Source organism: Alternaria rosae (assembly GCF_020736505.1).
Source record: "Alternaria rosae strain MPI-PUGE-AT-0040 chromosome Unknown BKA58scaffold_13, whole genome shotgun sequence".
NCBI lineage: Eukaryota > Fungi > Ascomycota > Dothideomycetes > Pleosporales > Pleosporaceae > Alternaria > Alternaria rosae.
In genome coordinates, this window is record NW_025763582.1 from 141337 (window position 1) to 168143 (window position 26807).

At 51.3% G+C, this 26807-nt stretch overlaps 13 protein-coding genes across 13 annotated transcripts; 9 read left to right on the plus strand and 4 right to left on the minus strand.

The window, feature by feature from the left end:
- The first annotated feature begins 356 nt into the window (after positions 1-356).
- Positions 357-2082, plus strand: BKA58DRAFT_60818 (cytochrome P450 3A17). The gene is made up of 3 exons (XM_046175617.1): positions 357-518; positions 568-1098; positions 1158-2082. Exons 1-3 carry the CDS (start codon positions 459-461, stop codon positions 2031-2033), a joined length of 1467 nt encoding a protein of 488 aa, XP_046020170.1. The 5' UTR covers positions 357-458; the 3' UTR covers positions 2034-2082.
- On the minus strand, positions 2083-2989 carry BKA58DRAFT_60819 (uncharacterized protein). The gene has a single exon (XM_046175618.1). The coding sequence runs from the start codon at positions 2707-2709 to the stop codon at positions 2131-2133; it is 579 nt and encodes a 192-aa protein (XP_046020171.1). The 5' UTR covers positions 2710-2989; the 3' UTR covers positions 2083-2130.
- Positions 2990-3515: 526 nt separating this feature from the next.
- Positions 3516-5045, minus strand: BKA58DRAFT_432640 (uncharacterized protein; the record flags this gene model as incomplete). Its single annotated transcript, XM_046173139.1, has 2 exons — positions 3516-3538; positions 3635-5045. The coding sequence occupies 2 exons, from the start codon at positions 5043-5045 to the stop codon at positions 3516-3518; spliced, it is 1434 nt and encodes a 477-aa protein (XP_046020172.1).
- A 263-nt stretch (positions 5046-5308) lies between these two features.
- Positions 5309-5941, plus strand: BKA58DRAFT_60835 (uncharacterized protein). Its single transcript, XM_046175619.1, has one exon. The coding sequence runs from the start codon at positions 5395-5397 to the stop codon at positions 5710-5712; it is 318 nt and encodes a 105-aa protein (XP_046020173.1). The 5' UTR covers positions 5309-5394; the 3' UTR covers positions 5713-5941.
- A 1741-nt stretch (positions 5942-7682) lies between these two features.
- Positions 7683-8862, plus strand: BKA58DRAFT_415027 (DNA repair family protein; the record flags this gene model as incomplete). Its single annotated transcript, XM_046172522.1, has 2 exons — positions 7683-8648; positions 8839-8862. The coding sequence occupies 2 exons, from the start codon at positions 7683-7685 to the stop codon at positions 8860-8862; spliced, it is 990 nt and encodes a 329-aa protein (XP_046020174.1).
- Positions 8863-10046: 1184 nt separating this feature from the next.
- BKA58DRAFT_444671 (fungal-specific transcription factor domain-containing protein) lies at positions 10047-12871 on the plus strand (the record flags this gene model as incomplete). Its single annotated transcript, XM_046174088.1, has 4 exons — positions 10047-10171; positions 10226-12503; positions 12553-12744; positions 12800-12871. 4 exons carry the CDS (start codon positions 10047-10049, stop codon positions 12869-12871), a joined length of 2667 nt encoding a protein of 888 aa, XP_046020175.1.
- Positions 12872-13458: 587 nt separating this feature from the next.
- Positions 13459-14524, plus strand: BKA58DRAFT_60894 (uncharacterized protein). The gene is made up of 2 exons (XM_046175620.1): positions 13459-13986; positions 14106-14524. The coding sequence occupies exons 1-2, from the start codon at positions 13615-13617 to the stop codon at positions 14256-14258; spliced, it is 525 nt and encodes a 174-aa protein (XP_046020176.1). The 5' UTR covers positions 13459-13614; the 3' UTR covers positions 14259-14524.
- A 1654-nt stretch (positions 14525-16178) lies between these two features.
- On the minus strand, positions 16179-16678 carry BKA58DRAFT_326003 (uncharacterized protein; the record flags this gene model as incomplete). The annotated part of the gene is made up of 2 exons (XM_046168038.1): positions 16179-16504; positions 16561-16678. 2 exons carry the CDS (start codon positions 16676-16678, stop codon positions 16179-16181), a joined length of 444 nt encoding a protein of 147 aa, XP_046020177.1.
- Positions 16679-16880: 202 nt separating this feature from the next.
- On the minus strand, positions 16881-18040 carry BKA58DRAFT_473546 (uncharacterized protein; the record flags this gene model as incomplete). Its single annotated transcript, XM_046175317.1, has 3 exons — positions 16881-17457; positions 17511-17692; positions 17765-18040. 3 exons carry the CDS (start codon positions 18038-18040, stop codon positions 17229-17231), a joined length of 687 nt encoding a protein of 228 aa, XP_046020178.1. The 3' UTR covers positions 16881-17228.
- A 129-nt stretch (positions 18041-18169) lies between these two features.
- Positions 18170-19779, plus strand: BKA58DRAFT_424772 (chaperonin 10-like protein; the record flags this gene model as incomplete). The annotated part of the gene is made up of 2 exons (XM_046172906.1): positions 18170-19376; positions 19427-19779. The coding sequence occupies exons 1-2, from the start codon at positions 18602-18604 to the stop codon at positions 19777-19779; spliced, it is 1128 nt and encodes a 375-aa protein (XP_046020179.1). The 5' UTR covers positions 18170-18601.
- Positions 19780-20163: 384 nt separating this feature from the next.
- BKA58DRAFT_394381 (uncharacterized protein) lies at positions 20164-21602 on the plus strand. The gene is made up of 3 exons (XM_046171191.1): positions 20164-20644; positions 20695-21370; positions 21506-21602. The coding sequence occupies exons 1-2, from the start codon at positions 20494-20496 to the stop codon at positions 21330-21332; spliced, it is 789 nt and encodes a 262-aa protein (XP_046020180.1). The 5' UTR covers positions 20164-20493; the 3' UTR covers positions 21333-21370; positions 21506-21602.
- A 97-nt stretch (positions 21603-21699) lies between these two features.
- Positions 21700-23347, plus strand: BKA58DRAFT_394383 (uncharacterized protein). Its single transcript, XM_046171192.1, has one exon. The coding sequence runs from the start codon at positions 21796-21798 to the stop codon at positions 22963-22965; it is 1170 nt and encodes a 389-aa protein (XP_046020181.1). The 5' UTR covers positions 21700-21795; the 3' UTR covers positions 22966-23347.
- A 1066-nt stretch (positions 23348-24413) lies between these two features.
- BKA58DRAFT_415032 (tyrosinase) lies at positions 24414-26593 on the plus strand (the record flags this gene model as incomplete). Its single annotated transcript, XM_046172523.1, has 7 exons — positions 24414-24564; positions 24617-24751; positions 24804-24937; positions 25008-25262; positions 25319-25611; positions 25660-26350; positions 26402-26593. The coding sequence occupies 7 exons, from the start codon at positions 24414-24416 to the stop codon at positions 26591-26593; spliced, it is 1851 nt and encodes a 616-aa protein (XP_046020182.1).
- Between the last annotated feature and the right edge of the window lie 214 nt (positions 26594-26807).

Genomic DNA, 26807 nt, shown 5'->3' on the forward strand with positions numbered 1-26807 from the left:
GAACTCGATACACCGCTCCGCCCCTTCTACTGCAATACCCCCCTCATCAGTCCGCTCCAACCGACCGATCGCGTTTGATTGTATACACTCGGATAACTTTAGACCCACTGTTTGGTCGGTGCTATCCATGCTTTTGACCGGCAGCTTTGAGCGAATTCACCAAGTCTCCCATGGTGAGCACGCGGGCTTCTGTGAGGCATGTCACTCCCAAGGCGGCCCAAGAACAACCCTACAGGATGTGCGTCACCATTGAACCGGACGATTGTCTTGAAGAACGGCGGGCCGATCACGATCTTGACCTCCACATTCCGAAAGTGCTGGCAATATGTACAGGGCCCTCCCGAGGTCGTAGCTGAAGTTCTGAAGCAACGTCTTCGAAATACAGTCACAAGACCAGTTCTTCACTGGATCAAATTCTACACCATCGGGAACTGCGAACTCAGTCGAAAGACTTCAAAATGGCACTTCAGCGAGGCGTCTTAGCCGCACTCCTGGTGGTATCGGCCTACATCATCAGGGTAGAAGGCTCATACCAGACTCATCCATGTCAAGGCTAACAATGCGAAGATAGTGTGGATAGGGTATACAGGTCCACTGTCAAAGCTGCCAGGACCATGGTATACTAAATACACCAATCTCGTCCTCCGATACCAGACGATTGCAGGCAAACGAATCTTCTACGTGGACAATCTTCACCAGCGTTATGGCGGCGTCGTACGGATTTCGCCAAATGAGACCGCCGTTTCAGATATAGCCGGTGTCAGTCAAATACACAAGATCGGTGCTGGATATCTAAAATCAGAATTCTATAGCGCCCTTATTCCGTCTGACACACCCGGCATATTTCCGATGCGCGACCCGCATGCCCATGCCGCAAGAAGAAAGCTGTTTGCCCGACCCTTCAGTAACAGCAGCTTGAACAGCAACTGGGATGTGGAGGTTAGGAAGAAAGCAAGTCTAGCTGTGGAAAGAATTCGACGCGATGCATTGAATTCGTCGCAAGGAGCCGATGTCCTCAAATGGTGGACACTCATGGCGACTGACGTCATTGCTCATCTCAGTTTTGGAGAAAGCTCCGGAATGCTTGAGCTGGGTAAGGTATGTAACTCACCCCTTTTCAGTCTTACTATATAAGCATCTTCTAACAATAGAGGTAGCAAACACCATACATCGATGCTATTCAGGCTGCTCTTATTTGCGGGATCATTCGGTCTGAAATTGGAACTACCATCTGGAAGCTTCTTAGTTACCTCCCCATAAAACGGGTAAAGTTTCTCTATTCAATCGATGATGTCGTACACGAACACGGCGAGCGGGCGATACAGAAGATGCGTAGTGAGGGTGGCAATGCCAAGAATCTCTTCAGTCAAATGGTAGCTGCTGGTGAAGACAGCAAGACTACGGCGCTGTCGAATAAAGACATAAGAGAGGAAGCGGGTGGCTTCATTGTGGCCGGATCGGATACAACCGCGGTGACGCTTACCTATCTCGTCTGGGCGGTTCTGAAGCAGCCCGATCTGCAAGCTCGACTCGAGAACGAGATTGCAGAACTCAGCGATGAGCTAACAAAGGAAGAGCTCGAGACTGCGCCTCTATTGAACAGCGTTATCGCGGAAACGTTGAGGCTTTACGGCGCTGCTCCTGGCGCCTTACCCCGGGTTGTACCGAAACAAGGCACTGTCATAAGCGGACATCACATCCCCGCTGATACTGTGGTCAGTACTCAGGCTTATACGAACCATCGCGATCCTTCTGCCTTCCCGAATCCCCTCGAATTCGATGGTCTTCGGTTCTTGGACAAGAGCACGATGTCAGCACATCAGAAGGCGTCATACATGCCCTTTGGAGGCGGCTCAAGGGTGTGTGTTGGCATACATTTGGCGTACATGGAGCTTCGCTTAGGAGCTGCTCTCTTCTTCCGACATTGTCGTGGCGCCAGAATTGCCGACTCCATGAAAGATGAGATGATGGAGATGGACAACAACTTCTTGGTTGCTCCTAAGGGTCATCACTGCTATATCACTCTGGGATGAAAATTCTCAACTTCAGTAACCGGTTCGCGTTTCTGGGGGTTGCGAGATTCTTTGAGATTATCCTTTAGTCTTTTTATCGAATGCTGCACGCGTGTAGCTAGGAAGGTAACAAATCATACGGTTGTCGATTCGCGAGGGGAGTTATAAGCACAATCAAGTGGACGTCCCTCAAGTCCACTCTGCTCCAACACTCTGCTCCAAGATGCTCAAGCTCATCTTCCGGATACAAAGTGTCACGTTGCTCTGCCAGCTGAAGCGCTAGACAGCGACGATCCGTACCTAGTAAGCCACCGGTTACGACCTTAAAAGGCTTCCGTGCGATAGCGCTCTCGCGAGAAAGGCCAAATTTGATGAACTTGGCTAATGCCGCACTTCTGAAAGTTCGCTTCAGTGCCTCGTATTTCTCAATAGGTGGCTCATACGTTACCACATCTTCGTCTCTCTCACCCATGGAGTCGCCCACCCAAGCCCAGAATGGAGGTCGAAGAGCCATAAACTTGGGTGCTAAATAAGCCATGTCCCAGTCTACAATGCCAGTGATCTTCACAGTCGCTGGATCAGTAATCTCAGCGATTATGTTGCGAGGGAACAAGTCGCCGTGTGCAAGATCGAAGCGTTGCTCAAGCAATCCACGGCGATCGAGAGCTTTTGCCACGGCGATCATCATCCGCCACATTTTCTTGTTACGATCTGCTTGTTCAATCTCCTCTCCGTACGTTTGCCAGCGTTGGCAATGATCAATTGGATTTTCACAAGGCGTTTGAGGTGGTGCTAAATTCTGGCTCGGTTGCGGTTAGGTCAACTTCGCTAAGTTCTTGGAGTGCCATGTCGAGATGCGCCAACGGATGCAGCTTAAATGCTCGCATGTACTTTATCCTGGTACCAGAGAGCCAAAACAGATACCTAGGTATTTCTCTATTTTTATCATGCTAAACAGAAGTCTGCAAAGGGAAACTTTAGCATATGATTTTCTCGACCTTGAAGATTCGTTACGTCGTGAATAAGATCGCAGTGACCACGTATTTAACATGATGCTTGTGAGTACACAACGTCTGTCAACAAGGTTATGGGAGCCGTCAATTTCTGTACTGTGAGCCTGAATGAGCTTCAAATATGATACTCAACAGGTCAATGCTACGAGCCTTCCGAAGCTACCCCTTTCAAAGCGGGTACTCGGTACCGTGGTAGCGCATGGCTACCCAGGTAGAAGCAACCTATCATTTCCGTAATAGCACCGTCATTTATGTGACATAAAGGTATTGGAAGAATAATGTGTTGAATCTATCGCATTCGTGTAGTTCCCTAGAGGCTTATCTGCATTGCTCAAAGCACTTGGGAGTAGATGCAGCCCCTACGCTTCGTTGGAACACCAATTAGACAAAGTGTACGAGGTACAATGCCATGCTCAAGCGTTGTGATATAAGATGAGAACTATATAATCAGGTATCACAATGCTGTGCGCATCTCGAACATGTTTTCCTACTACTCTTTAACGACAGACTCCTCTTCCACCACCATAGCTTCGTCTTTACCCGCATCGGATGTATATTCCGAGTCGGAATCAGACTTAGACTCCGTGTCAGAGTCAGAGTAAGGTTTACGGTATCGAACGTCATCCTCGGGGTGTAGATCATCCCACTCCATAATGATGCCCTGTGCCTCCTCATGCTCCCACTCATCAGGCATACCCTTCTGGATTATCTCAAACATGCGCCTAGCCATCATGGCCTCTCTAGGGAAGGCAAAGCGCTTGAACTTCTCCGACGCATTATCGAGGAACACTTGCTTCATGATCCTGTCCTCCTCAGTGTTTGGCTCCACAACCGCTACCCATTCTTTGTCTTCCTCGTCGCTATTCATCTCCTCAGGCGTCCAAAGCCAGAAAGGAGCTCTATAAGCCATGAACTCAGGGGCGATAATGGCTGAATCCCAGTCGATGACGCCTGTGATGACTGCCTCGGTGTCACTACGTACTTCCGCCAGGATGTTGTAAGGTTTGAGGTCGCCGTGAACGAGTACGCACGGTCCATCGAGGAAGCCACGAGCTTCCAGAGCTTTCGAGATTCTAGCGAAGCTCACCCAGACCTCGTCAAAGTTGACTCCTTCGAATGCGTCGTAAGCGCGATATTGCTCGCAGCGCTCAAGGAGGAAGTCGAGGGGCTTGCAGGACGAGGTCGGTTTGGATGATGGCTGATCATCGTAAGGCGGCGTGTAGAACGTATCGATATTGATCGGAGACTTCGAAGGGCAGGATAAGTTTCGCGACGCTATATCGCCGGCTGGACCTTCCACAGAAGCAATGGTAGAGGCGAGAGCGGTGATTTGCTTAGCCATGCAACGCTTTTGTTGTATGTTGAGTTTACGCCAAAAGCCTCCCGCAAGGTTCTCTCCAGGAAGTCGCTTTTGAATCATATATGGTCGTCCAAAAATGTTTTCCATGGTAATATCATAGCTTTCGACATCAGGAGTCGGCAAAGGTAGTCGTGAAATAGCCGTCTTCAATACCGCCACCTGGCGCTTCATGTCTTCGGCCATGGCTTCGGCGCCATTGTCACCATCATCCATCATTCGCGGAACACGTACAATGTATGATTCGCATTGTGTGGTCGCCTTCTTCTTGCGTGCGCTCAGGCAGCGGAACGTGAACCAGATCCAGCTAAAACTCTTGGGCTTTGTTGAGAGCGTGACGCTAACGACTCGGTTGAAGGAGCCACCCTTCATTTCATGAACTGAAATGTCTTGTGGGCTTCGCCGGAAGACTTTGGCGGCTAGTTCGACGACTTTGTGCTGTAATGTCTCAAATGGCTCCTGCCCGTAGAGAACAGTGTTCGTTTCTGAGACCGTATCATCTTGCGGCTCATCGTCCTGCTGCTCAGTGCGAGCGCTTGTTATGTACTTTAAAGCGTCGTATTGTGTGCTCGTCGCAATAGCGGCAGTATCACCTCCAGTATGACGTGATGTGTCCACAACGTGTTCAGCCGAAACTACAGGCAGAGAAGATTGAGGTGACATGGTGTCTTAGAGAGGTGTGGGAAACAGTTGTAGTGTACGGGGAGGAGCTTTTTGAAGTTTCTAGTGCGCAATGTTGCATGGTAGCTCTTTGTTTGCTTAGTGCCAAGCCTTGCTGGTGCACAGGGTCACTTCCCTTCAAGACCGTCACTGCGCGCGCGGTGTGAATGCTCGAACTAATCGACTGCCTCAAGATAAAAATCTCACATCTTCACAATGCATCCCGTGAAGTCAGTGTATATAAACCGTGCTACCAACGACGCCTCCGCTGACCTAAAGAAAACACTCTACTTACCGCAACACCATCTGCAAAGAACAACAAGACAATTTTATATTCTCAACCATTAGAATCATGGGTAAAGGTCCTACAACAAACAAGCATCACTGCCCGGGCGCGAATGGCTGGGTCGGCGACGAGAGCCCTGGCAACTGCACCCCGAGTATTGGCAGACTGATATACTGCACAAAGCACCAGATGCCGTGCCGTCAGGGATGTCCAGGCAAGAAACATCTCAAGAACCAGCCAGGCTGTTTATCGTGCAAGGCGAAATGGCAGGAGGAGGCTAAACAGAAGAGGAAAGCAAAGGAAAAGTCGAAAGAGAATGAGAAAGGTAAAGAACTCGAAGATTTCTTGGATCGAGGTAAAGAGAAGAAGAAGAAGAAGAAGTAGGTCCATGCATGCTTAGCATGAACCCGAAGGGTGGTCTAGAGAAAGGGGGAGGTTCAAGAGACGTTCCGTTACAAAAAACGAATAAGAAGATTTGGGTTGATGTGTTCGCTGGATATCTTATGCTACTCTCGATGTAATGCGATCGATACACTGTATGGACTAGTTTAATCAAAATCTTCAGCCACTAGAGCTAGATTCGACTTTGGCTGGGTTGTTGTTGTGATGACCAGGAGTCGCGTTTACCGGCTCTTCGGAATGTGTCGGTGGCCCGTGGACTTGTCCCTGCATCAACCGGGAATCTTGAGAACGTAAACATAGCTCTTATGATGAGCTAGTAGTTTACTCATTCTGCGGGTACCATTGCGCGGCTGTTTTACTCTGATTGAGAGTCGCGAGATCTGCTGGCGGGTCGCGTCGTCATAATGTTCGCTACTCCTGAGCACGAACGCGTGTGGGCTTCATCTCGTGTCACATCGCGCGCGCCCTCTGGAACGAGCATAGGGTAACATTGCATATAGATTAGAGGACGCGACCGCTATCTGTGCGCTCGTGCGCGAGATCGAGGCGAGTCTTAAAACTGCAAAGGTTTGATGAAACATGATGGAGTAGCGAGGTCTTTCCGAGGTTGACAGGATCGCGCACCTGGAAAGGCCCGCTTGAGCGTGTCATCACGTGGCTGTCACCCTGATCTATGGATTGATAGAACAACGACACATGCTCGTGAGGTTGTATCTGGCGTGAGATTCTATCGCTTCTCTACCATTGTGAAACTGTAAAGTGAGATCATGACCAAGTCAGACGCTGCGATATGCGTGTAATGTGTGCGCGACTGTGTTGGCCTTTGTCGTTGTCGCGCAGTTCAATCTCACGAACGAAAACTTTATTGTCTCGCGACACAGCGCTCGTGGAGATGTCGGATTTCGTTAGGATGATATAGAAAGTGACACTGCACCTTGCAGTAAGCTTTTTCTGCTGTTATTGCTACGTTGTGTAAAAACATACAACTTTGGTAGATTCGCAGCGGCGCAGCAGCGACCAAAACATGATTTTGAGAAGACTGCTTAACAGCCTACCTAAAACTTAAGCCTCTACCTACCTAATACAGATTCTTTCTATGTTTTTATCTAGATCTGACTTAGCTATTTCCTCTATTACTTTTAGTTGTTGTTATAGTGTCCACACGCGCTTCATTAGACCCAACCAATCGTCGCTCGCAGTCGGCCAATCACATCGACGTCCGTGCAGATCAATCACATACGTCATCGACCTATTAGAATAGTATCAGCGCAGAGACGCGTCGCGACAATGGTCACTACACGTTCTGCATCCCTCAATTCTGCTCCAAGTAGACCTCGTCGCTCTGTCCCTCGTTTCCGAGTCTCGCAACGAGCTCAAGAACGTCACAATCGTCACGTACAATAGTCTCGTCGTTCCGTCCCTCAATCTCAAGTTTCGGAGAGGGCCCAACGACTTCATAGACTCAGCGCGCATCATCCACTTCACCCTGAACGCCTCGCCCATACTGGACTAAATCAACGCTTGGCTTCGCTTGGAATTGGATCGGGTCCTGCAGTCAGCGACGCGAACCCGCCTCCAACTTTTTCTCCAAGACAAGGCTTGCCAGCTGCAGACAGTGCCGAAGGCCTCTGGAACACCTTTACGGCCTTCAACGTGCACACAAGACGCGCCCTCGGAAGATCGCCCATCGAGGCGCCCGGGGATTCGATCTTTCGTCGCCTGTGCAAGACTATAATTGAGACCAGGACTAGAAAAGTGGAACAAGAACCTATTAGCAATATCATTTTAGGCTACTTCGCTGCGAGCCTGATATTCCCTCCTTGGCCATTGAAGGTCCTAGTCGTCTGCAAACTGAGCCGTACTGCTTCCAGGTAGTAACAGTGAGTTTCCTCAAGCCGGTGATAGTTGGTGGGAAACCGGTGCAGGTGTGGATCAACACAGCCTCAAGACCCATGTCGCTAAAGCGAGGTGCCATCGACTCGTTCTTCAAGCGTCCTGAGCCCAAGAAGCCCAGGTATGAAGCAAGTCTCCATAAGTCAAGCCATGCGTCTTACCCTTTCGCCATCCCACATCTGCCTGCCCCATTCACGGAGCAATTGGGATTCGCACCTGCCGAGGAGGGCAAGCTCATGAACGACCAGCTGGATCTGGATCTTGTATACTATCAGCCATACGTACCCCACAGTATTGCGCCAGGGCTTTTCGAGTTCCTTCGACAGGAACTCCCGTTCTACCGCGTGCAATACAATATTACCCGCGGGGGAGCGCAGACCCAGATCAACACGCCGCGGTTCACAACTGTCTTTGGAGTTGACGACACATCGCGCTTTGCAGCTGATGGCAGCATCGTAGACGCAAAGACTGGAAAGCCAGTCGAGAAGAGTCGCTATAAGTGCGCACCTCGCCCAATCCCACAGTGTCTGGAGGAACTCAGGAAAGTGACTGAAGGCACAACTGGCGAGACTTTCAACTTTTGCCTCGTCAACTACTACGCCGATGGCAAGGATAGCATTTCATACCACTCAGATGATGAGAGGTTCCTCGGTCCCAACCCAGCAATCGCATCGTTCAGCCTCGGTGCGAAGCGCGACTTCTTGATGAAGCACAAGCCTATTCCACCCAAGGCAGGCGTTGTGACGGAGGAGCCAAAGGGTATCAAGCTGCCTCTGGGTTCTGGTGACATGGTTTTGATGCGCGGGAAGACGCAGGCAAACTGGCTACACAGTATCCCTAAGCGTGCGGGCCCTGAGGCAGGCAAGGGAAGGATCAATATCACCTTCAGGAAGGCGATGATCAAGGGCGGTACGGAGAACTACTACCAGTATAATGTTGGCACGGGAGGAGTGCACAAATGGGACGCAAAGGCTGAGAAGATGGTGCTTTGGACGGCGGCCATGGACACGAAAGCGTCTGGAGATGTTTGTGCTGATAGCGCGGAGCCTGGTAATGGAGCCTGAAGATATGGCAAATTTGATGATAATGATGGATGCGAAGGGACTGATGTGAGCGTCCGGACCTAAATTGTGTATATCGTTAGATACTTCTGCTTCTTCTCGAGTATGTGTGAGTTCCAACCAAACTGATATCATCGTATGACCATATGCCCAGGAAGTGGTGATCTGGAAATTGTGAGTAGGCTCTAGACTTGTCAAAAGCTTGTTGCCGTAGCGGGCCTGAGTTGCCGCCAGCGAGCAGGTGGCTTGAGCGTAGGCTAGTTCGACCCCGCCTGGGGCAAGCGCGACCACGAGCAATCCTGATATGTGGAAGAGACAGCGTGCGATGAGGAGCCATGGGAAGGCGAGATAGTGGTAGTGGTGGAGATGATCTCGCTACTGAAGGCGCTGACCGAAACGGTACCGTCACATGGATATGCGTGATGGCGACACGATGAAAAGTCGCATGTCGCAGGACATCTTGGCGGCGACGGATGAGGGTGGTCGGAGTTAAAGGCCGCCTAATTCTGCCCATGGCTGTACCAGCCTTTGACTACAACACCACAACAACCTCTTCCGATCCCCTTGTCTTGTGGTATTCGAGTCGCCGAAGCTAGCGCATATCATACACGGCCTAATTGGGGAGCCTACGCCATCAGAGGTCGCTATCGGGAGACGGGCGCGTTAGACGGAAAGCTGGCGGTGCGTGCAAGCCTGCTTGAGAGTAAGTACGAACCGGCGCATGGCTCTGTGAATGTGCAGCTGCTGACAGAGGCTAGTAGGTGTCAACAAGCCTTCGATCTACCGCTAGACCATTTTCCTCTCACCGCGAGGTCGATTGCCCACTACATGAGCTGCACCTCCCCCTCATAAGAAGTGCTGGGTAAGCCGAGCCTAGACGAACGACCCAACAACGGATTGCCTACGCATCGACCGGAGTGTACGTCTGCGTGATCAAAGAGGCAGCATCTGAAGAAGAAGAGCGGAAAGCCCGCCGTACTGGACGACATCCACTGGTGGGAAGGGCGGAAGCAAGTCGCATACAAGTCAACACCAGGGCAGTATCGCCATTTCAAGTCCACGCCTCAGAGTCATAGCACTTGGCGCATGGAGATAGCTCAGCTCCGGAAGATTTAAGACCGCACCAGGCCGCAATCGCACAATCCCACACCCTACAACCTTTCGATACACTCTCCTCTGCAGAGCGCATACTAGCGACCACCAACGTCTGCACGACACGAGTCTGGACCAGTCAACACCCTAGTCCTGCAGCTTAGGCGACCACCAAGACGTGAGATTCCATCATATATCTCGAACGGACTTTAGCGCTTAAGTCCGCATTCTCCGTTGTCTCATACCACACCTGCGGACACGATCGCGACCATGCCGCCCACTCCGCCTTCAACAACTTCGTCGAGCGCAGGACAGTCGCCGCCAGATCCGCAGTTCAGAGTTGTACGTAAACGGAATCGAGTTCCCTTGTCATGTGGAGCATGCAGGCATCGAAAGTAGGCACACATCACGACAGCGAAGAGATGATCGTCACATGCTGACCATTGTAGGCTGAAATGCAATCGAGGCCATCCCTGCGACAACTGTACCAAACGCGGAGATACGGCATCATGTACGTACGCTGCTCCAGGCAACCGCAAGAAGAGCTCAGCCAGCACCGGCTCCGCCACAACGCCCGATGATATGCAAAACCGCATTGACCGTCTCGAGGGGCTGGTTCTCTCGCTCATGACCAATGGCGCGCAGAGCGCGGGACCTGCCGCTGCTCAAGCAGCCATCGCGAACAGCATGGCCAATGCTGGCCCCGACCAGCAATTTGATCCAAGCCAGATGATCACAAGCATCAGCACCGGCGCTCCCGAGTCGATACCTGAGGAGGACGTGAACGATGAAAGCGAGATGGAGACCGTTACAAAGTCAATTGGAGTAATGAAGGTGCACAACAACCACACCGTATTCGCATCAGAAGCACATTGGTACGCAATTCTGGGAGAATTGTCTGAAGTCAAGAATTACTTCGCCGAGCACAAGAAACAGTACGAAGATCAGCTTAAGCGATTCAAGGCAACTCACGTCGAAGATCGACCGCCTGGTACATCTTTCCTGATGGGCGGACAGAAACCAACCTCCAAAGCCGAGATCCTATCGCGCTTTCCGCCAAAGCCCACAGCCGATCTCCTCGTCTCGCGCTTCTTCAACACATACGATCCCGGCATTCACATCATACACGGTCCTTCGTTTCAGGAGGAATACGACAGGCACTGGGCACAACCAGAAGACACGCCTGTTATCTGGCTTGGCACAGTGTTTGCGATGATGTGTATCGCGTTACAGTCGTACACACGAGCTGGTGATGAGCCTCCGGAATACCACAACAAGTCTTGGGAGATGTCAAGAGAATATGGAGACTTGACGGCGCAATGTTTGATCATGTCAGATATTACGCAGCCCATCACAGGAATGATGGAGACCTTGATCTTGCATGTTCATGCAGAGTATGCTCGTAGTAGAGATGCAGAAGTTGGCATCTTGATAAGCACAGGGATCATTGTGCGGCTAGCGATGCGCATGGGTTTGCATCGGGATCCAGCTCCATACGCTGGCATACCAGTTTTCCAGGCGGAGATGCGAAGACGTGTCTGGGCTGCGGTCCGCTCATTTGATCTACTTTTCTCTGCACAGGCTGGGTTGCCACCCATCGTCCGACCGCGGGATACCAACACTGAGATACCGCGGAATATATACGACGATGAACTCTACAAGGACATGAAGATACTACCTCCTTCGAGACCAGAAACCGAAGCTACACCAACACTCTTCCTCATCAATCGGACAAGATTAATCTACAAGCTCGGAGAAGCGGTCGAGTGCACAGATACTCTGACATGCTCTTCGTACGAGGAAGTCATGAAGCTAGATGCGGAGGCTCGGGAGCTACACGACAACATTTCGCCGCATCTCAAGATGCGAGGGATGGATGAAGCGGCGCGCGACCCTTCTACCTTGATCATGCAACGCTTCACATTGGATCTCCTCTTCCTTAAGATAATATGCGTACTGCATCGAAAGTACCTGTCTTATGCAAGAGTGCAATCACGTTTTGCCTACTCCAGGAAAGCGGTTATTGAAGCCTCGATGATGCTTCTCAAGCACCAAGCGACCTTGCACCGGGAATGCCAGGCCGGCGGTCGGTTGCGCAACGTTAAATGGTTCATCTCATCACTGACCACTGTCGACTTCCTTCTTGCAGCGATGATCATTTCTTCCGATCTCTACCACACTGCTAGGGAAGCGCCATCTCGCTCTCCACCATCAGGAGACACACTCGTGTGGAGTTCAGATCGTTGCGAGGAGATGCTCGAAGCCATAGAGATAGCGGTGGGCATCTGGGATGGTCTAAAAGATCACTCTATGGAAGCATACAAAGCGCACACAACACTCAGTGTCATGTTGGATCAACTGAAGAAGAACCGCTTGGCCAAACAGACACCCAACGGTTTCCAAGCAGCTACGTCGGCATACCCGACGATGGCACCCATGGAAGATGCCAACGTCGCACCCGAACATTCGGCCGCGATGACGCTTGGTCTACTCAGTACCGGCGGCATGACGCCCAATGCCAACATGTTCGATCAGCGATACCCAGCAGGTATGGCTAATCTGCTAAACGACCCTATGCCTCAGCCGTCGACGGGCTTGACACCACAATACAACCAGCCGACAAGCGGACCATCAGGGCCAGAGAATGCACCAAGTCCGTTTTCAAACCTGTTCGGAGCGAATCTATTCCAGAATCTAGATCTTCCGCCAACAGATAATATCAACTGGGTACGTCATCGTCACGATTCCGTCAGTGTTACTCTGCTAACATGACTAGGACGCATGGGACTCGTATATCCAAGGCCCTAACCCTGGCATGGAAGCAACCAACAACTTTTTCCCCATGGATCTTGGTAGTATGCCCATGCAAACAGAGCAAAACGGGATGCCAGCGACGGGACAGGCACCGAATCAGCAACCCATCCAAGGCAATCGAGCGAACATGTTCGGGCAGGATGTCTACATGGGCGTAAGTTCTCTCCACCATACTTCACTGCATACTTCTGATAGCTGACAGCAACAAGGCTGATTCCACGAAAACGAATTCTGGTGAAGCGTACACCATGGGGTTCTTGATGCCGAAACAGTCTAACTAGTACTTCGCGCTCTCACGTTGTTTACGAGCGGGTAATGAGCCTATGATTGTGTAACTTGAGCGTCGTATGTATTTGCATGATTGTACTTTCGGAGGCCGAGGCTTGATAGTGTTACTAGATATCCACAGCTATTGGGTGCACAAAAGGCGAAAGGGCGGGAAGAAGGAGGCGCAGCAAGCCATGTGCCCCGCGCTACGATGGAAACATGAATGAACTCAGCTCAGCCTTTGCGCATGTTTCATACTACTCCCATGCATGCCCAGTTTTCCACGTCTTTTCTGCCAAATCAATCTCGAAATCTCCAAAGTGTCTGCGCGTCGTCGCTCGCCCACTTCGTATCCCGATATAGCACGCGACGATCAAGGTCCATACCAAGCTTCAACCCCGGCCAGCTGCCGCGTCGCTGCCCCACTCCAACCGCTGGACCCTGAATCGCCGGCGCGTGGGGACAGGCAAACGTCATCGCGGTCACGACTTGCTTACGCGCTCGCGGGCTTTTGTTTGGCCGTGAGGCTGCGGAAGGCGGGCTGCCTCAGGCCTGGGTGGCACGAAAGGCAGCTGTGCCGCCTACGTACGTCTGCGATATTTGCTCGTCACGCACCTCACATCTTCGACATCCAGCGCTGAAAGCGACGTGACGAGGCTGAGAAGTGCGTATTCCACAACCACTACTACTAAACCTCTACCAAGAACTCTTCGCACCAGAGATATCAACATCTCTCTGCCGCCTCCAGACACGCACGATGACAAACCCACCACCACCCACCATATCCCCTCCCACTCTCACCTCAACTTCGATCATCTCCCCACCCCCACCAAGCGACCCCATCTCCCCCGTCTCCCGCACCTCCACCTTCCCTCACAAGACCAGCCCAGCAGTCTCTAGCCAAACACCGTTGATTGATACAAACACACCCGCAATAAACGATGCGCCGGTCGAGTTGGACGGCGGTGCGATAACGCCTGAGGAACTGAGGAGGCGTACTAGTACAACGGTGGAGGCGGTGGGTGGTATGAGTGGTGTGAGGGGCTCGATGCGATCGCCGGACGATGGGGAAGGGATTGATGCGGAGTTTCTAGGCGAAGGGGTGGATGCGGGGAAGGGGATTAGGGAGGTATGTTCACATCAATCCACTCATCTTCAGAGTTTGGGCATGAGTCGTGGCTACGCGATCGTGGCTGGTGGATGGCGGACTAGGGGGTTTGAGCATACCAAACTGACATATGCGACTAGAAACGCGCCGCGATGCTGGCTTCGCGCTCGAAAGACCCCAGCGTTATCGTCGATGTACCGCAGGAGCCGACGGCTGAGGAGGTGGATGCTGCGAGGAAGGCGGACGCGCTGTTGCCGCCGGGGATGAGGGGGAAGATACCTGAAGCACGATGATGAAGTCCTGTTCTCGATACCAGTGAACAACTAGAGACAGTGATACTGCGGCAAAGTGGATTTTGCAGTGATGATAGACGAGACTCTACATGGACGGGGCAGTCCTTGGATTTGGTTTCCTACGGTCGATATATGGCAGATCGCTGCTAAGAGTTTTCGCGATACCAACGCGTACCATGTCTTCACATCAATACTCTTTTCAACAGTTCGTCTAGCGCATCGGCGCACGTGTACACCTTCCAGAAGTGTCTATATAAGGCCTCCCAGCTTCGCACTCCATTCTTCCTTTCCACACAACACTTCTTCCATTCTCTTTACCAAAAGTGCTGGGCGTATACCATGATGTCCGCTGCTCGGTCTGCGCTTCTCAAAAGACACATCTCTGGTCGCCATGTTCGGTTTTCCTCCTTTTCCGGTCGGCAAACTTCCAAAACCCATTCCAAGCTTTCGATGACTTTGCCGGCGGACATTACATCGAGAGATTGGATTGTTTGCTCTATGCGACGTCGGCTGTTCTGAACGAAATCACAAAATGCGGAGATCATGTACTGCATATGCTGTTTCCAAAATCGTACAAACGAGTTCTGTGATTTCTGTCCCGCGCTTGAGCACCAAGACTACGCTTCCGCATTTCAAATCAACATCCTCCCCGGCAGAATCCTTCCTCCTTATTGCAGATGAAACTATTCTCAATCCATCAAGGTTCACTGTCGACGAAGACTTGCACATGATCTGTCCTTCCGCCGAGCGCCGAAATGTCACAAAGGCAATTCTATAAGGACTATGTTTAAGCACTGGAACCAGGAGAAGAATATGATGATCCAAGCCTGCGCCCAAAGACCACTTAGTAAATTCGGCCTCCGTGCTCCCAGTCTCTCACTCTACAACTTCTTCCCCGTCATTCAATACCTAAATCTACATTTTCAATCATCATATTGTCGGCTCGCTCTTCTCAAAAACCCAGACAAGAGCTATATGTCTTCATGCTTTGCGCAAAAGATTACCTCAAACCATTGATGTCCTCCAGCTAGCTGAGCTAAAAACAAAAAGGTATCATATGCTGGCACTTCAAAGCGCCACTAAGAAGCCATACCGTATTTATGTATGGTTTGTCTTCTCTGTCAGAACGCTTTTCCAGCCAGACATGGACCATGAGGTGGAGCTTAAGATGTTACCGCACTCACACTTTACTCAAAGCCTGGTGTCCAAAAGGACCAACTCGCACCTCGCGTGAGCTCGAAGTCTCCAAGTCCTCTATACTCAGGCATTCGCGCTCAAAACTGCACACAAACCCATGTATGTTGCCCGAATTGTCAAAGCACTTATGCATACATATATGAAGCATACATATATGGAGCATATATATATGAAGCATGCGTATATGAAGCACGCATGAATCGCCGTACACCCTTCTTCCTACAACATAGCTTGCGCTTTCCGAAAGAAACATAACCGACGACATACTGATGTCGTTCTGTTCTTCCGCTCTCTGAATACATTACAGATAAACGTCATAACGTTGTCTCGTTGAACAGCAGACCTTGAAATGCATCAAAAGACTGCCCGAGAACGTTATGCTGACGAAGGGATTAAATTGTTGCCCCAACACACTCATGTGTTTCCGTCAGTCTTCGCGGGCGGGTATTATCGCGTTCAGCGTGTCTAAAAGACGGACGCAAGTTGTCCATGCCGAAGAAGAGTACAAAAAGTAGTTCAGAAACAATGCATGTGTTTGCTCCTGCTGCGAAGCACCTACTCATAACGCGACACAGATGGAGTAACGTCACCAGAAAGTCTTTCGGAGCTCGAGATTTTTTACCGAGTCTCAAGAATTCCAGGTTGATCAGGCTGAGCTGAGATATGTACACCGAAACGAACCAAAAAGACCTATCGCGAGAACCCCCTCCGTCGCAGACTCGGCTACTTGCAGTTGGTCCCCCCATATACGAAAGTACCATCCGAGTTCTCACACCCACAACTCCCATCCTTCGGACTCTTAATACACCCGGCCCCGTCCCCACTTTCCTCGCCCTCCACGCCCGCCTTCGCCCAAAAGAACGTCCAAGTCCCCGCTTTCTTACCCATTACCTTCCCAGGAGCACAGTTATACGCTTCGCATGTGCCGTACGGATACCCATAGTTACCGTCGTACTGGTGGTCTTGGGTGAACACGGCAAAGGTCTGGCCGGCTGTGCGGGTGTTGTGGCTGCATTCTGCCGCTTGGATTGCTTTGCTTGTTTTAATTGCTATAAGGGGTTAGTCATTTGGGGATGGTAGGGGTGGGTAGGAGAGGGGAGCGCACGGGAGCAGGAGGGCGCGGATGGGTAGCTGCCGTTTGTGTTGGAGGTTGCTGGGTCGAGGGTTGCGGTGACGGCTGTCGCTAGTATGAAGGCTGCTGCGATGGAGTAATTGTTGAACATCATTCTGGTCTAGGTACTGGGTAACGAGCGTGTGGTCTTGTGAGGTACTGGGGTGAAGCGAGTTTGGTTAGCCACAGCGATGGGATATCTTATACAACACCAAGCCCATTCCCATCCCTTGCCACTTCTATCACGGCAATGTGTTTTTCCATTTATATGAGAAGGATTAGCTGATCCACAAACACGTACCACCAATTACGCAGTCTCAGGAAATTTGCGGTCTGAATGGTCTTGAAACAGACTAGACAGGGGTGGTCGGGTGCGCAAAGCCACATCACTTCTTCACATAGAGTGGAGGTGCATCGGATGTTTCGTGCCGCTAACGGGCCGAGCCTGGTAATCTTCAATTCCTACATACTGGTTCTAGGGCTGCGGCATGCTGCAGCATGGAGGTGTTCGCGTGCCCACAGGACTCGCACGTCAAACTCGTGGCGTCAACGTTGTCTTCAAACCCGGAATCGTACCCGGATTCGTAGTCGTGGTGCGTCGATGTAGGCGGGAAGTCGTTATTACAGTCCAACGAATCGTCGTCGGTATCTGATGCTGAGCTTCACAGGCCTTCGTCGGGGTTGGTGCACGTGACCGTAGCCGGAAGTTCCTCAGGGTCACTAGCCCGTTCTTCTCCAGCATCCTCCGCCACAACCCATTCCTCGCATCCCCATGCGTCCCCGCCATTCTTTATTCGAGCCAACTGAGCAGCAGTGTTGATCTCCTCTTGCTTCCTCTTGGCCTCCAGCTTCTCATGGGCTGCTGCCTTTCCAGCTGGACCGCCATCGTATCTTTGGTATACTCAGACAAATATTCATCGTTGCGCCGAGTCGTCACCTCAGACTTTCCTGCCCAAGCGGCTTTGTCCTCAAGCCCCGATTTGAGCTTCGACAGCAATTCCTCGAGAGTTGGGAGGAGACTCTCGTATGCCTCTTGTAATCCCTTGAACTTTTGGTTCTCTTCCCCCAGGGTACCGCCCCGCTTCCCAAATTCGTGCGAGGACCAATTTCTCATCTCATAGATCGGCTAGTTATCATCAATGGCCCTCGAAAAGATCTTCCACAGTGAATTTATGGGTGGTGACTCAGGCCACTTCACTGCAGACTCGTACTTGATCCTCTTCCAGTCTTCGACGGGGCTCACGTGGCGCGACTGTATTCTCGCCTTCATGTCTGTGATCTTTGCATCCAGGGGGTCTGGATGTCGGGCCAAGCGGAGCGACCAAGTGTCTTGCTTTTGGCCTGTTACGCCAGATTTGTTGTCGCAGCCCAGCATGTATGTAGCATTGTTGTGAAAACTTCGAGTGAGCTGGAGGTAGTTTTCTGCATGGCGCCTGGTAAGGACAACGCCGCAGATGTTGTTGCAGCAATCCATGTTGAAGAGAGGATGCTTGTTCAGATGATTTTGGTTTGAAAGTACGGAATGGTGCATAGTAGATTGGTTTGAAAGCTTGAAAGATGAGTAGTGAAGTGGCTTGGAAGTATGTTATCATGAGTTATAAAGTGAATGGTTAAAGAGATGAAGAAGGGACGGAGAAAGACCAAGATATAGTCCTGGACCTCGCACAATGCATGCGCTAACTGTCTACAGTACCGTGCGGGTAGCCGACTGAAGAATGTAGAACGAAGGGCATGATTCCTTAAATTCACCCGTGACAGCTAGAGAGAATTTTCCAACCAGTGTTCGACTTGACAGTACCATTACATCGCGTTGCCTATGATAGGCTACTCCCAGCTAAACATCGCTTATCCTGCACGGCATTAGTAATGTGCGCCCTTCAGCATTACACGCACACTTCTTTCTTCCTATAGAAAGGCCTTGGTCAAGGCCGTCTCCTCAGGCACCAGCCCAAAGATACGCGAGGAAATTCACTTTTCCAACCTGCCTCGATTTCATTCAACCCACCCATACTCAAACGAGCTAGCGCCAACAATTATGAAAGCACTCGTGCTCGCAGCAGAAGCTCGAACAGCGTATATTCGCGATATACCGCAGCCGGTACCTTCGTCAACCGAGTTGCTTATCCGGGTAAGAGCCATAGCGCTCAACCCTATCGACCCACTATACGTTACGCATCCACTGGGCAGCTCCGGTCGCACCGTTGGGAGCGACTTCGCTGGAGTCATGGTCGAAGCAGGCTGCAATGTTCCCGTGGAGGCGAGCCTTTGCGTCGGCGATGAGGTTGGAGGGTTTTTGCAGGGTGCTTGCAGCGTCAATGACCGATCAGGTGCATTCGCAGAATTTGTCGTCGCGCCGTGGGATCTAGTCTGGAGAATACCTAAGCCAGTCACCATCGAGCAGGCTGCTGGTGTGAGCCTCGTAGCCCTCACGGCCGCGCAAGCGATATGGTACCGGCTGGGCCTGCAAGCTCCGTTCGCTTACGATCGCGACCAGGCCTTTCAAGAGCACCCAGACTGGAGGGCCAAACACAACGAAGCGGATGGGCCGTGTGCAACCAACGTTCTCATCTACGGCGCATCGACGTCAGTGGCACTATATGCTGCGCAGATGGTACGACTCAGCGCCGAATCCAGCGGTAAGGCTATCAGATTGTACGGCGTCGCTAGCAAAGCTCGATGGGAGTTTCTCAAAACGGAGCCCTACGGCTACAATGCTCTCGTGGACTATCGAGACCTCCATTGGCTGGAGCGGATCAGAGAGCTCACAGGAGGTGTTGGCATCCATTATGCATTTGATTGCATCTCTGAGGGTAGCTCGGCGAGCACACCTGTTCAACTCTCGCACGCAACGGCAAGGTAGCCATTGTCCGATCTCGCGAAGGTGGAGCTTGGAAGGCGCCTAACATTTCGGTGGAGCCAAGTTACGGCGCGGTGTGGGAAGGTTTGGGCGAAGAGGTTCAATACCAAGGCTTCACGGTGCGACGATCACCAGCTGCTCGTGGGTTTGCGGTGGCGTTCTATGCGTGGCTCAGCGCGTGTATGGGTTCCGAGCTGAGTTCAAATCCGATCAGATTGATGCCGGGTGGCCTAGAGAGTGTAGTTCAGGATGGCTTCCAGTTACTTGGTGTGGGTGGTATGGAGGAGAGACGAATTGTCCGCGCTGAACCATGGATGCGACCTGTCAGTGCTGAGAAGCTCGTCTATGGTATCTAAATCTCTGTCAATCTAAGTCGAAGTCTTGTATCTTGCCGTACAATAATTTTACTCGCAACATTCGCGTTCTCCGCACTGCAATCATGAACATAGTCCATAACCCCGGCCTTAGATCGCGTCGCGTTGTTGCTGCGAAATGATACGCGTAGTCGTGTAAGATCACCTGGCTTGACCGTCAAGACGAGTGCGATTACGCGTTCACGAATCTACCCGGATGCATCATATGCCAAGTGTCAATGTTTCATATGGAATGCGATGGCCGGGCGACGTTCGCAATATTTGTGTTGTTGTTGGTGACGGTGTCATTAATTCTTACGCGAGAAGGGGAAGTCGAGGCCGCAGGTGGGGCTAGCCACTTCTGCACCCGAAGTCGATTCATAATTTCATCAACACATCGACCCACGCGACTCCTGAGGATGAGTTCAGCTTCCGTACGACGTTTATAGGCACACAAAGAACAGCGTCAATAATTCTTTGACCTCATGGCTGCATCGGGCAGAGCGTTTCACGTGGAAGCGCTGTAAGGAGCACCCTTGCGATGCACCACTTTGTTTGCGTAGCCTAGGCGGCCCACGACAGCATTGCCTTTGCGTCTGATGATGGTTTGATGCAAAATACTAATGAGGCTTGATCATGGTCGTGGTTGCACCTTCATATCGGGTCGCTCTCGTCCCATCGTCATTTATCATTGATCAAGAGATCTAACCTTACACAATGATACCCGCACTTCGAAGAAGAGACGATGGCTCATATCCGGAGGGAGGTGTGTTCTACAAGTGCAACTATTTCCGTGGTTGCTGCACGATAGACCCATGCATGCCAGGTAGTACCTGTCCTGCAGACGAGGACCGGACTCCAGGGCGATGTAAGTACACTCCAGTTTGTTGAATGATTGTGAAAGCTGACCACGAGCAGCCTCAGATGCACCGTCATCTACCCTGATCGCATCGATATCGATCACCTCGATCACCTCGATGACTTCTTCAATGGTGTCTCGAACAACCTCTGGGCCGGCCCTTGACACTGGATTTACGATTAGCTTAGAGAAGCCCTCGTTGAAGACTGTCACACAGAGTCCATCAGCCATAGCGACATCATCTACCAACGCGCCAGTACCAGCGGACCACGCTCAATCCTCGATTATAGCGCCCGTGGTCGGTGCAGTGCTAGGCACAGTCATCTTGTGTGCATTGCTTGCCTCAATACTCCTGTACCTCAGAAGGAGACGGCGGACGAAGGTATATAAAGCGGCATCATATCCTTCTCCCTTAGTTGGTGACGACATGACATCGCAATTATCAAGTAAGCCCATGTGTTACGCTTTGGTCTTTGGTACACGATATTATTTGAAGTCAGGGAAAGCATCTACCCAATTCCAGCAGAAAATAGCAGCACTCTACAGAGCAGACTCTATCACGAAACCAGAAAATCCACCACAGCTAGGCAGTCGAGAGATAGGTCAGCATGAACTCCATCGCAACGCCTCGATGGCACGTCTCTCTGAGCTTCCCGCTGAGCCAATACCATGGCCAGGCCATGCTGCCCACGGCTAGACCTTTCTTCAATCATGATGATATTACAACAGAAGCCTCTGGCATGCATTAGATTAGCGAAATGTGATGAATGTTGTAACTGTACGAGACGCGGGTCGTCGGATTTAGACGTAAGAATCTTATGAGTCAAGTTGGTAGTGCTGATCACAGTATCAGAGGAGAAGGAAATGTACCATGACACCCAACATCCATAGATACCCCATAGCTCAGGTAGCTTAGAAACTTCGAGATGGCACTAGCACAACAGATGGAGTTCTTGGTGTGATGCTCGCCAATTTTCGTTCCAGCCTGCGACTGCCGCAGCTGACGAATCATCGACGACTAGCCCCGCTGACGTCACAGTCGGGCAGCTACGATCTCACACCTTTCCGTCACTCGCGCATGCCTAAATCTGCGCCAACTTTACCCGTTCGCTTTCTAACGAGACATTTGAATCAACTCGCTTCAATATACTCTTATCATCATGTCCGAAGACGGCGCGCCGCCTACAGAATCGGCAACACAAGCAGCATCGCCTCCCTCGATACCCCGCTATTTTCGGAATGATGCGCCGTTGGCACGACGAGATCCTCACAAGCAACTGCTAGCGTCATTGGATCGACTGATTACCGACTATCCTCCGCATCATGTACCCCCAGGCGGTGGTTTATACTACGGACCGATTTCAGTGGCCTACCTCTTCTATGCCCTGCACAACATATACCCGGATCTTAAGCTGGATGACTACCCCTTGAACACATGGTCTGCGGCTTACATCGAACAAGCACAGGCTCATATCAAGGAGTTCCCGCCTCCGTCTCCCAAGAAATGCGGTATCTCCAACGACATCATGTCTCTGCTTGCCCTGTACGCCGTGACTGCGCAAGATCCAGACACCGTGAAGGAGCTTTGCGATCATGCTGCAGTCATGCTCGAGGATGAGACCTCCAATGAATGGCTATACGGTCGTGCTGGCTATCTCTATCTCCTCCGCTTGGTTCGCGGGGCGTTCGCTCACAACAAGGACGTGACTGAGCTGATCGAAGACACGGCCGATGAGGTCATCGAGAACATCATGCAAAGCCCGCGTCCCTGGAAGTGGCATGGGAAGGCATACGTGGGTGCCGTTCATGGCGCAATCGGTATCATTACACAGATCGTACTCACCGACCCTTCCTGGGCGTCTAAGCTGGAGGCCGAACTAGGTGCCTTGCTCAGCTATCAATACGAGAGCGGCAACTTCCCGTCATCCCTCCCACCAGGTCGTGACAAGCTTGTTGAAGTCTGTCACGGAGCACCAGGTGTAGTCAACTCCATTCTCTCAATCAGAAAATACTTCCCGGGACTTCAGGAACGCATTGATCGTGTTGTCGCAAAAGCTAGAGAATGCATCTGGGAAAGAGGCCTGCTCACCAAGGAGCCATGTCTCTGTCACGGCATCACAGGAAACGCTCTTGCTCTGGACGGGAAACAATTCGAACACTTCTTGACGTACACCACAGGTCACGAGATCAAGTCCATGGCCAAAGACGGTATGCTCGAGAAATCGGAAGATCCATCTTCCCTGTGGTGCGGCGAGGCAGGTCGTGCCTGGGCTTGGGCAGTCGCGGACAAAGATCTAGACAAGACACTTCTCGGATATAACGACATCTAGACCCTCGGTCCGAAACTTCCAGCAGTTCGACTGGCACTTTGATGATACACACGATATAATGAACGAGATCACCGCCAGACTATCGAGCGTTTTGCGCATGTGGTCCGATGCGGAATACTTGTATGAGGATGCACAACGCAGTCAGCTACGGCTAACGGCACGAATGACCTGTATTAGCGTCTCAATTAGGAGCCATTTAAATCAGCAATCAACTATTTCCGGATTCTTGCAACGTTCTACCATCATGTATGCGTATCAGTTTACCTTATTCCCCACCATCGGACGCCTTAAGTATCCGCTAGGCGAGTCGGTGCCTTGTGAGCCTCAAACGGCACAAAAGATTAATGGAAAAGCTAGGATTGTAGAGACTTTACTCGCGACATCTGCTTCGGTGAATTCAGGTTGGGCAATCTCCGTCAGCCAAACACGTAGCCGCGCGGGGTACACAGCATGTTGCGCATTGCTCCACGCGTCGTGCAACATTGAATGCAGAATTCCGCGGGCGTGACCGAACGCCGATAACTGTGCCTACCATCCCATCATCTATATATTGAGTTGTGGATTAGGCTGAAAAGATTATGCGTCGTGCGAACCATATTTGGCGTTGACAGGCAGTCTGCGTTCCGAAACCGCGGTCGAAACTAAGTAAGATTGCTTATGGTAATGTATCCTGCTGATGTTTCACACAACGGCTATTCGCGAAAACCTTGGAGCGATGTTATTTTGTGCTCCTACCACCTGATGACTATCAGTGCGGGAGAGACGAGGTCGTGATCAGAAAAGCACATTCCTGGCACGTCAACAAGCCCCTTGACAATGCTTCTTTCGTTGATGCACCTTCGACTCAAACATCACACGCTGTCTTTCTATCTCAATCGCTAGCTTTCGCCCTTAATTTAAGTCACCAACTGTCATCGTCGCATCTCTCTTTTCCGCTTCTAGAAGAACGCCAGCGCGAGGGTAAACTTACAACGCACCCGCCGCGCCCTCCTCTCATACTGCGTTGCCGCATTGGCGGTATTTCCTCCCAACCCAGCGATCAACTCGCAGTTTTCGTGCAATATTTCTCGTGTTCATCGCGTCACAAGGTGAGTGCGTCACATTCCGGTCAGCAAATTCCTTGGTTCAGGGCACATTTTCGCTACCACATCTCTTGTCATCACAACAACAACAACAACAACAACATAGGTGAGAGAAGCCAACAATTCTGGTCCGCAATGGACCTTGCTACTGTATTGCATGCCTATGCGACATCCGATTGACCTAGTATGACGACTGTGGATGACAGGCGCGATCATCATTCACTCTCACTGCATATCACCTTTATTCGTGGCTAGTCTGTTTTACACGCAGGGACTGCAGGCTTTGACGTACAAATATATCTCTCTGCTTCCCTCTGACCGGCTCTCCGCAGATATACCCCACGTTTAATGCGACAGTCGCTCACCATGCTCATCCCGTGGCTCGCCCGCTGTTTAATACCGTGGCTTTTGATATCATATGTCACGTGTACGCCTCTATCGGAAAGGAAGAGCTCCCACGCCGTCCGGCAGTCCGTGGCGGGCGTAGTGACCGGAGTGAAGTCGCGGGACGAAAACGGTCAGTACTCAGCTAGCCCACACCTCTATGAATCGCCGCTGACATTTCACAGGAAACGTTTATGTGCGCCGAGAGGTGAGGGACTTGAAGAACAACGCTCCAGACCAATGGAGTCTTTACATCTTGGCGCTTCGACAGCTTCATACAACTCCGCAGAATAACCCCAACTCATACTACGGTATTGCATGTGAGTTCATCCGCTCTCAGCATTGTCCATCGTTTACTAACATACTTCCCAGCAATACATGGAAGGCCTTACGATGTTTGGGGAGATGCACCAGGAAAGACGAACAAGATCGGCAAGGCGGGCTATTGCCCACATGGCAATGAGTTGTTCCTGGGTTGGCATCGCCCGTACCTTGCGCTATTTGAGGTGAGCTCCATACATTCGCGCCTTCACCATTCCCTGAAGCAATAACGACAATGATACTGACTCATCTTAGCAAGCACTTTCAAGCCATGTCCATGATATCGCTACAAAAGCACCCGCCGACCAGATCGAACGGTATCTCAAGGCAGCAAACGAGTTTCGCATACCGTACTGGGACTGGGCCCAGGGGACCACTACCGGCCCTGTTCCAGACTTCTTTACAGCCTCCGAAATAGCGGTGACGGATATGGACGGCAGTCTGACAATGGTGTCCAATCCGCTGTATTCCTACAAGTTCAATCCCATACCCGCTGGCTTTAATCAAAAGGTAAGCGATCCCAATTTTGGAAACTCGTGGTACAATTTTTGTGACTTTTCGTGCAGTGGGCTTCTATGAGCTCGACGATACGATGGCCGAGCGACGCTACCGCCAATGCGACGGCGCGACAATCCATGTTCGTAGGTGCCTTCAACGACCAGTCCACCAATTTGATAGCTCAGATTGGTGTTGCTTTCCGAGCGAGCAGTTTCTCCAAGTTCTCTAGTATACTTGAAGACCCGCATGGCTGGATACATGGTGTCATCGGCGGGGGCTATGATCCCACGACGTCTTCACCCGGTCATATGTGGCCGCTGGAGTATTCGTCTTACGAACCCCTCTTCATGCTGCATCATGCGTAAGTGCGCACTGTCTGTGTGAAGGTGCTGAGCTAACAAAGTATTAGCAACGTCGACCGCCTACTCGCACTATACCAAGGAGCGCACCCCGATCTTTGGATGGAGAAGTCAAGCATCGGGCCGCATGGAAACGTCTATCTTGACGACTACCAAGACGTCGACGCGAACACCGAACTCCTCCCATTCAGAAAGGACCCCGGCAAATTCATGACCTTCAACGACTGTCGCAACACTACCGTCTTAGGTTATGCCTATCCGGAAACACAGCGTTGGAAGTTCTCATCGGACGCTGCCTATCAGACCGCTGTCACAGCAAGCATTGCGACGATGTACGGCGGGCGCATGCGCGCACAAGCCGAAGTCCAGGTTGCCAGTACTAGACCAACGCCATTTGGAGAGACGCTTCAGGACAGCAACGGCACATACACCGACTGGACCATCGAGACACAAGCCATTGCTTCCAAACTTCCACCATCGTTCATCGTCAAGTACTCGCTCGGCAGCATGTTTCACACCGATCCTGTCGTCGAGGTGGGAAGCTGGATGATGTTGATGCCGGAGCGACTCGACAACGTGCACACCCAGAAAGATCCGTCGGTACCGGAGAAATTGATAAACGGAACGACAAGCATCACACCTTATCTCGTCGAGCAAATCGAGAATAAGAGCTTAAAGAGCCTGGAGCCCAGCGACGTAGTGCCTTTCTTGACCGAGAAGCTGACCTGGAATGTGTACGATGTAAGTTCGCTCAACGTCATGACTGATATCAGAACTGACTTACAATTCTAGCAAAATGGCAAACACATCAAGTTCCCAGATCAAAAGACCCTTTCAGTAAAGGTGTCCAGCACCAGCGCGCGCGTACCAGACAACGAGGAAGAGCCGATCGAATACGACGATGGAACCACAGCTTACCCCGAGATCACGGCAGGCAAGTCTGGTGGTGATAAGATGGGTCCTCCGGGGATGATGCGTCCATGATTTTAGCGCCTTCGCGCTCTCAGCAACTTCCCTTTAAGCGTCGATAGCTTTCCTTGTGTCCTCTCACGTAGCAAGTAACATGTGGTGGCAGAACGAATCAGAATCAATGCTCAGCCCTTCTCTTCTGACCAATCGACTGCACAATCGTCTCACCACTAAACCGTGCTTCGTGAGGTTGCGAGAGCGTCTTTTCCGGTTACAAGGAGAAAGCTGT

Excerpts from the sequence above, each read along its gene's own strand:
- BKA58DRAFT_394383 (XM_046171192.1), top strand. The coding sequence starts at position 21,796 with ATGTCCGAAGACGGCGCGCCGCCTACAGAATCGGCAACACAAGCAGCA.
- BKA58DRAFT_60818 (XM_046175617.1), top strand. The coding sequence starts at position 459 with ATGGCACTTCAGCGAGGCGTCTTAGCCGCACTCCTGGTGGTATCGGCC. Across the intron at positions 519-567 it reads TATCGGCCTACATCATCAGG|ATAGTGTGGATAGGGTATAC; the intron begins GTAGAAGGCTCA and ends AACAATGCGAAG. Across the intron at positions 1,099-1,157 it reads GAATGCTTGAGCTGGGTAAG|CAAACACCATACATCGATGC; the intron begins GTATGTAACTCA and ends CAATAGAGGTAG.
- BKA58DRAFT_394381 (XM_046171191.1), top strand. The coding sequence starts at position 20,494 with ATGATACCCGCACTTCGAAGAAGAGACGATGGCTCATATCCGGAGGGA. Across the intron at positions 20,645-20,694 it reads GGACCGGACTCCAGGGCGAT|CCTCAGATGCACCGTCATCT; the intron begins GTAAGTACACTC and ends GACCACGAGCAG.
- BKA58DRAFT_60894 (XM_046175620.1), top strand. The coding sequence starts at position 13,615 with ATGACAAACCCACCACCACCCACCATATCCCCTCCCACTCTCACCTCA. Across the intron at positions 13,987-14,105 it reads CGGGGAAGGGGATTAGGGAG|AAACGCGCCGCGATGCTGGC; the intron begins GTATGTTCACAT and ends ATATGCGACTAG.
- BKA58DRAFT_60835 (XM_046175619.1), top strand. The coding sequence starts at position 5,395 with ATGGGTAAAGGTCCTACAACAAACAAGCATCACTGCCCGGGCGCGAAT.
- BKA58DRAFT_60819 (XM_046175618.1), bottom strand. The coding sequence starts at position 2,709 with ATGTGGCGGATGATGATCGCCGTGGCAAAAGCTCTCGATCGCCGTGGA.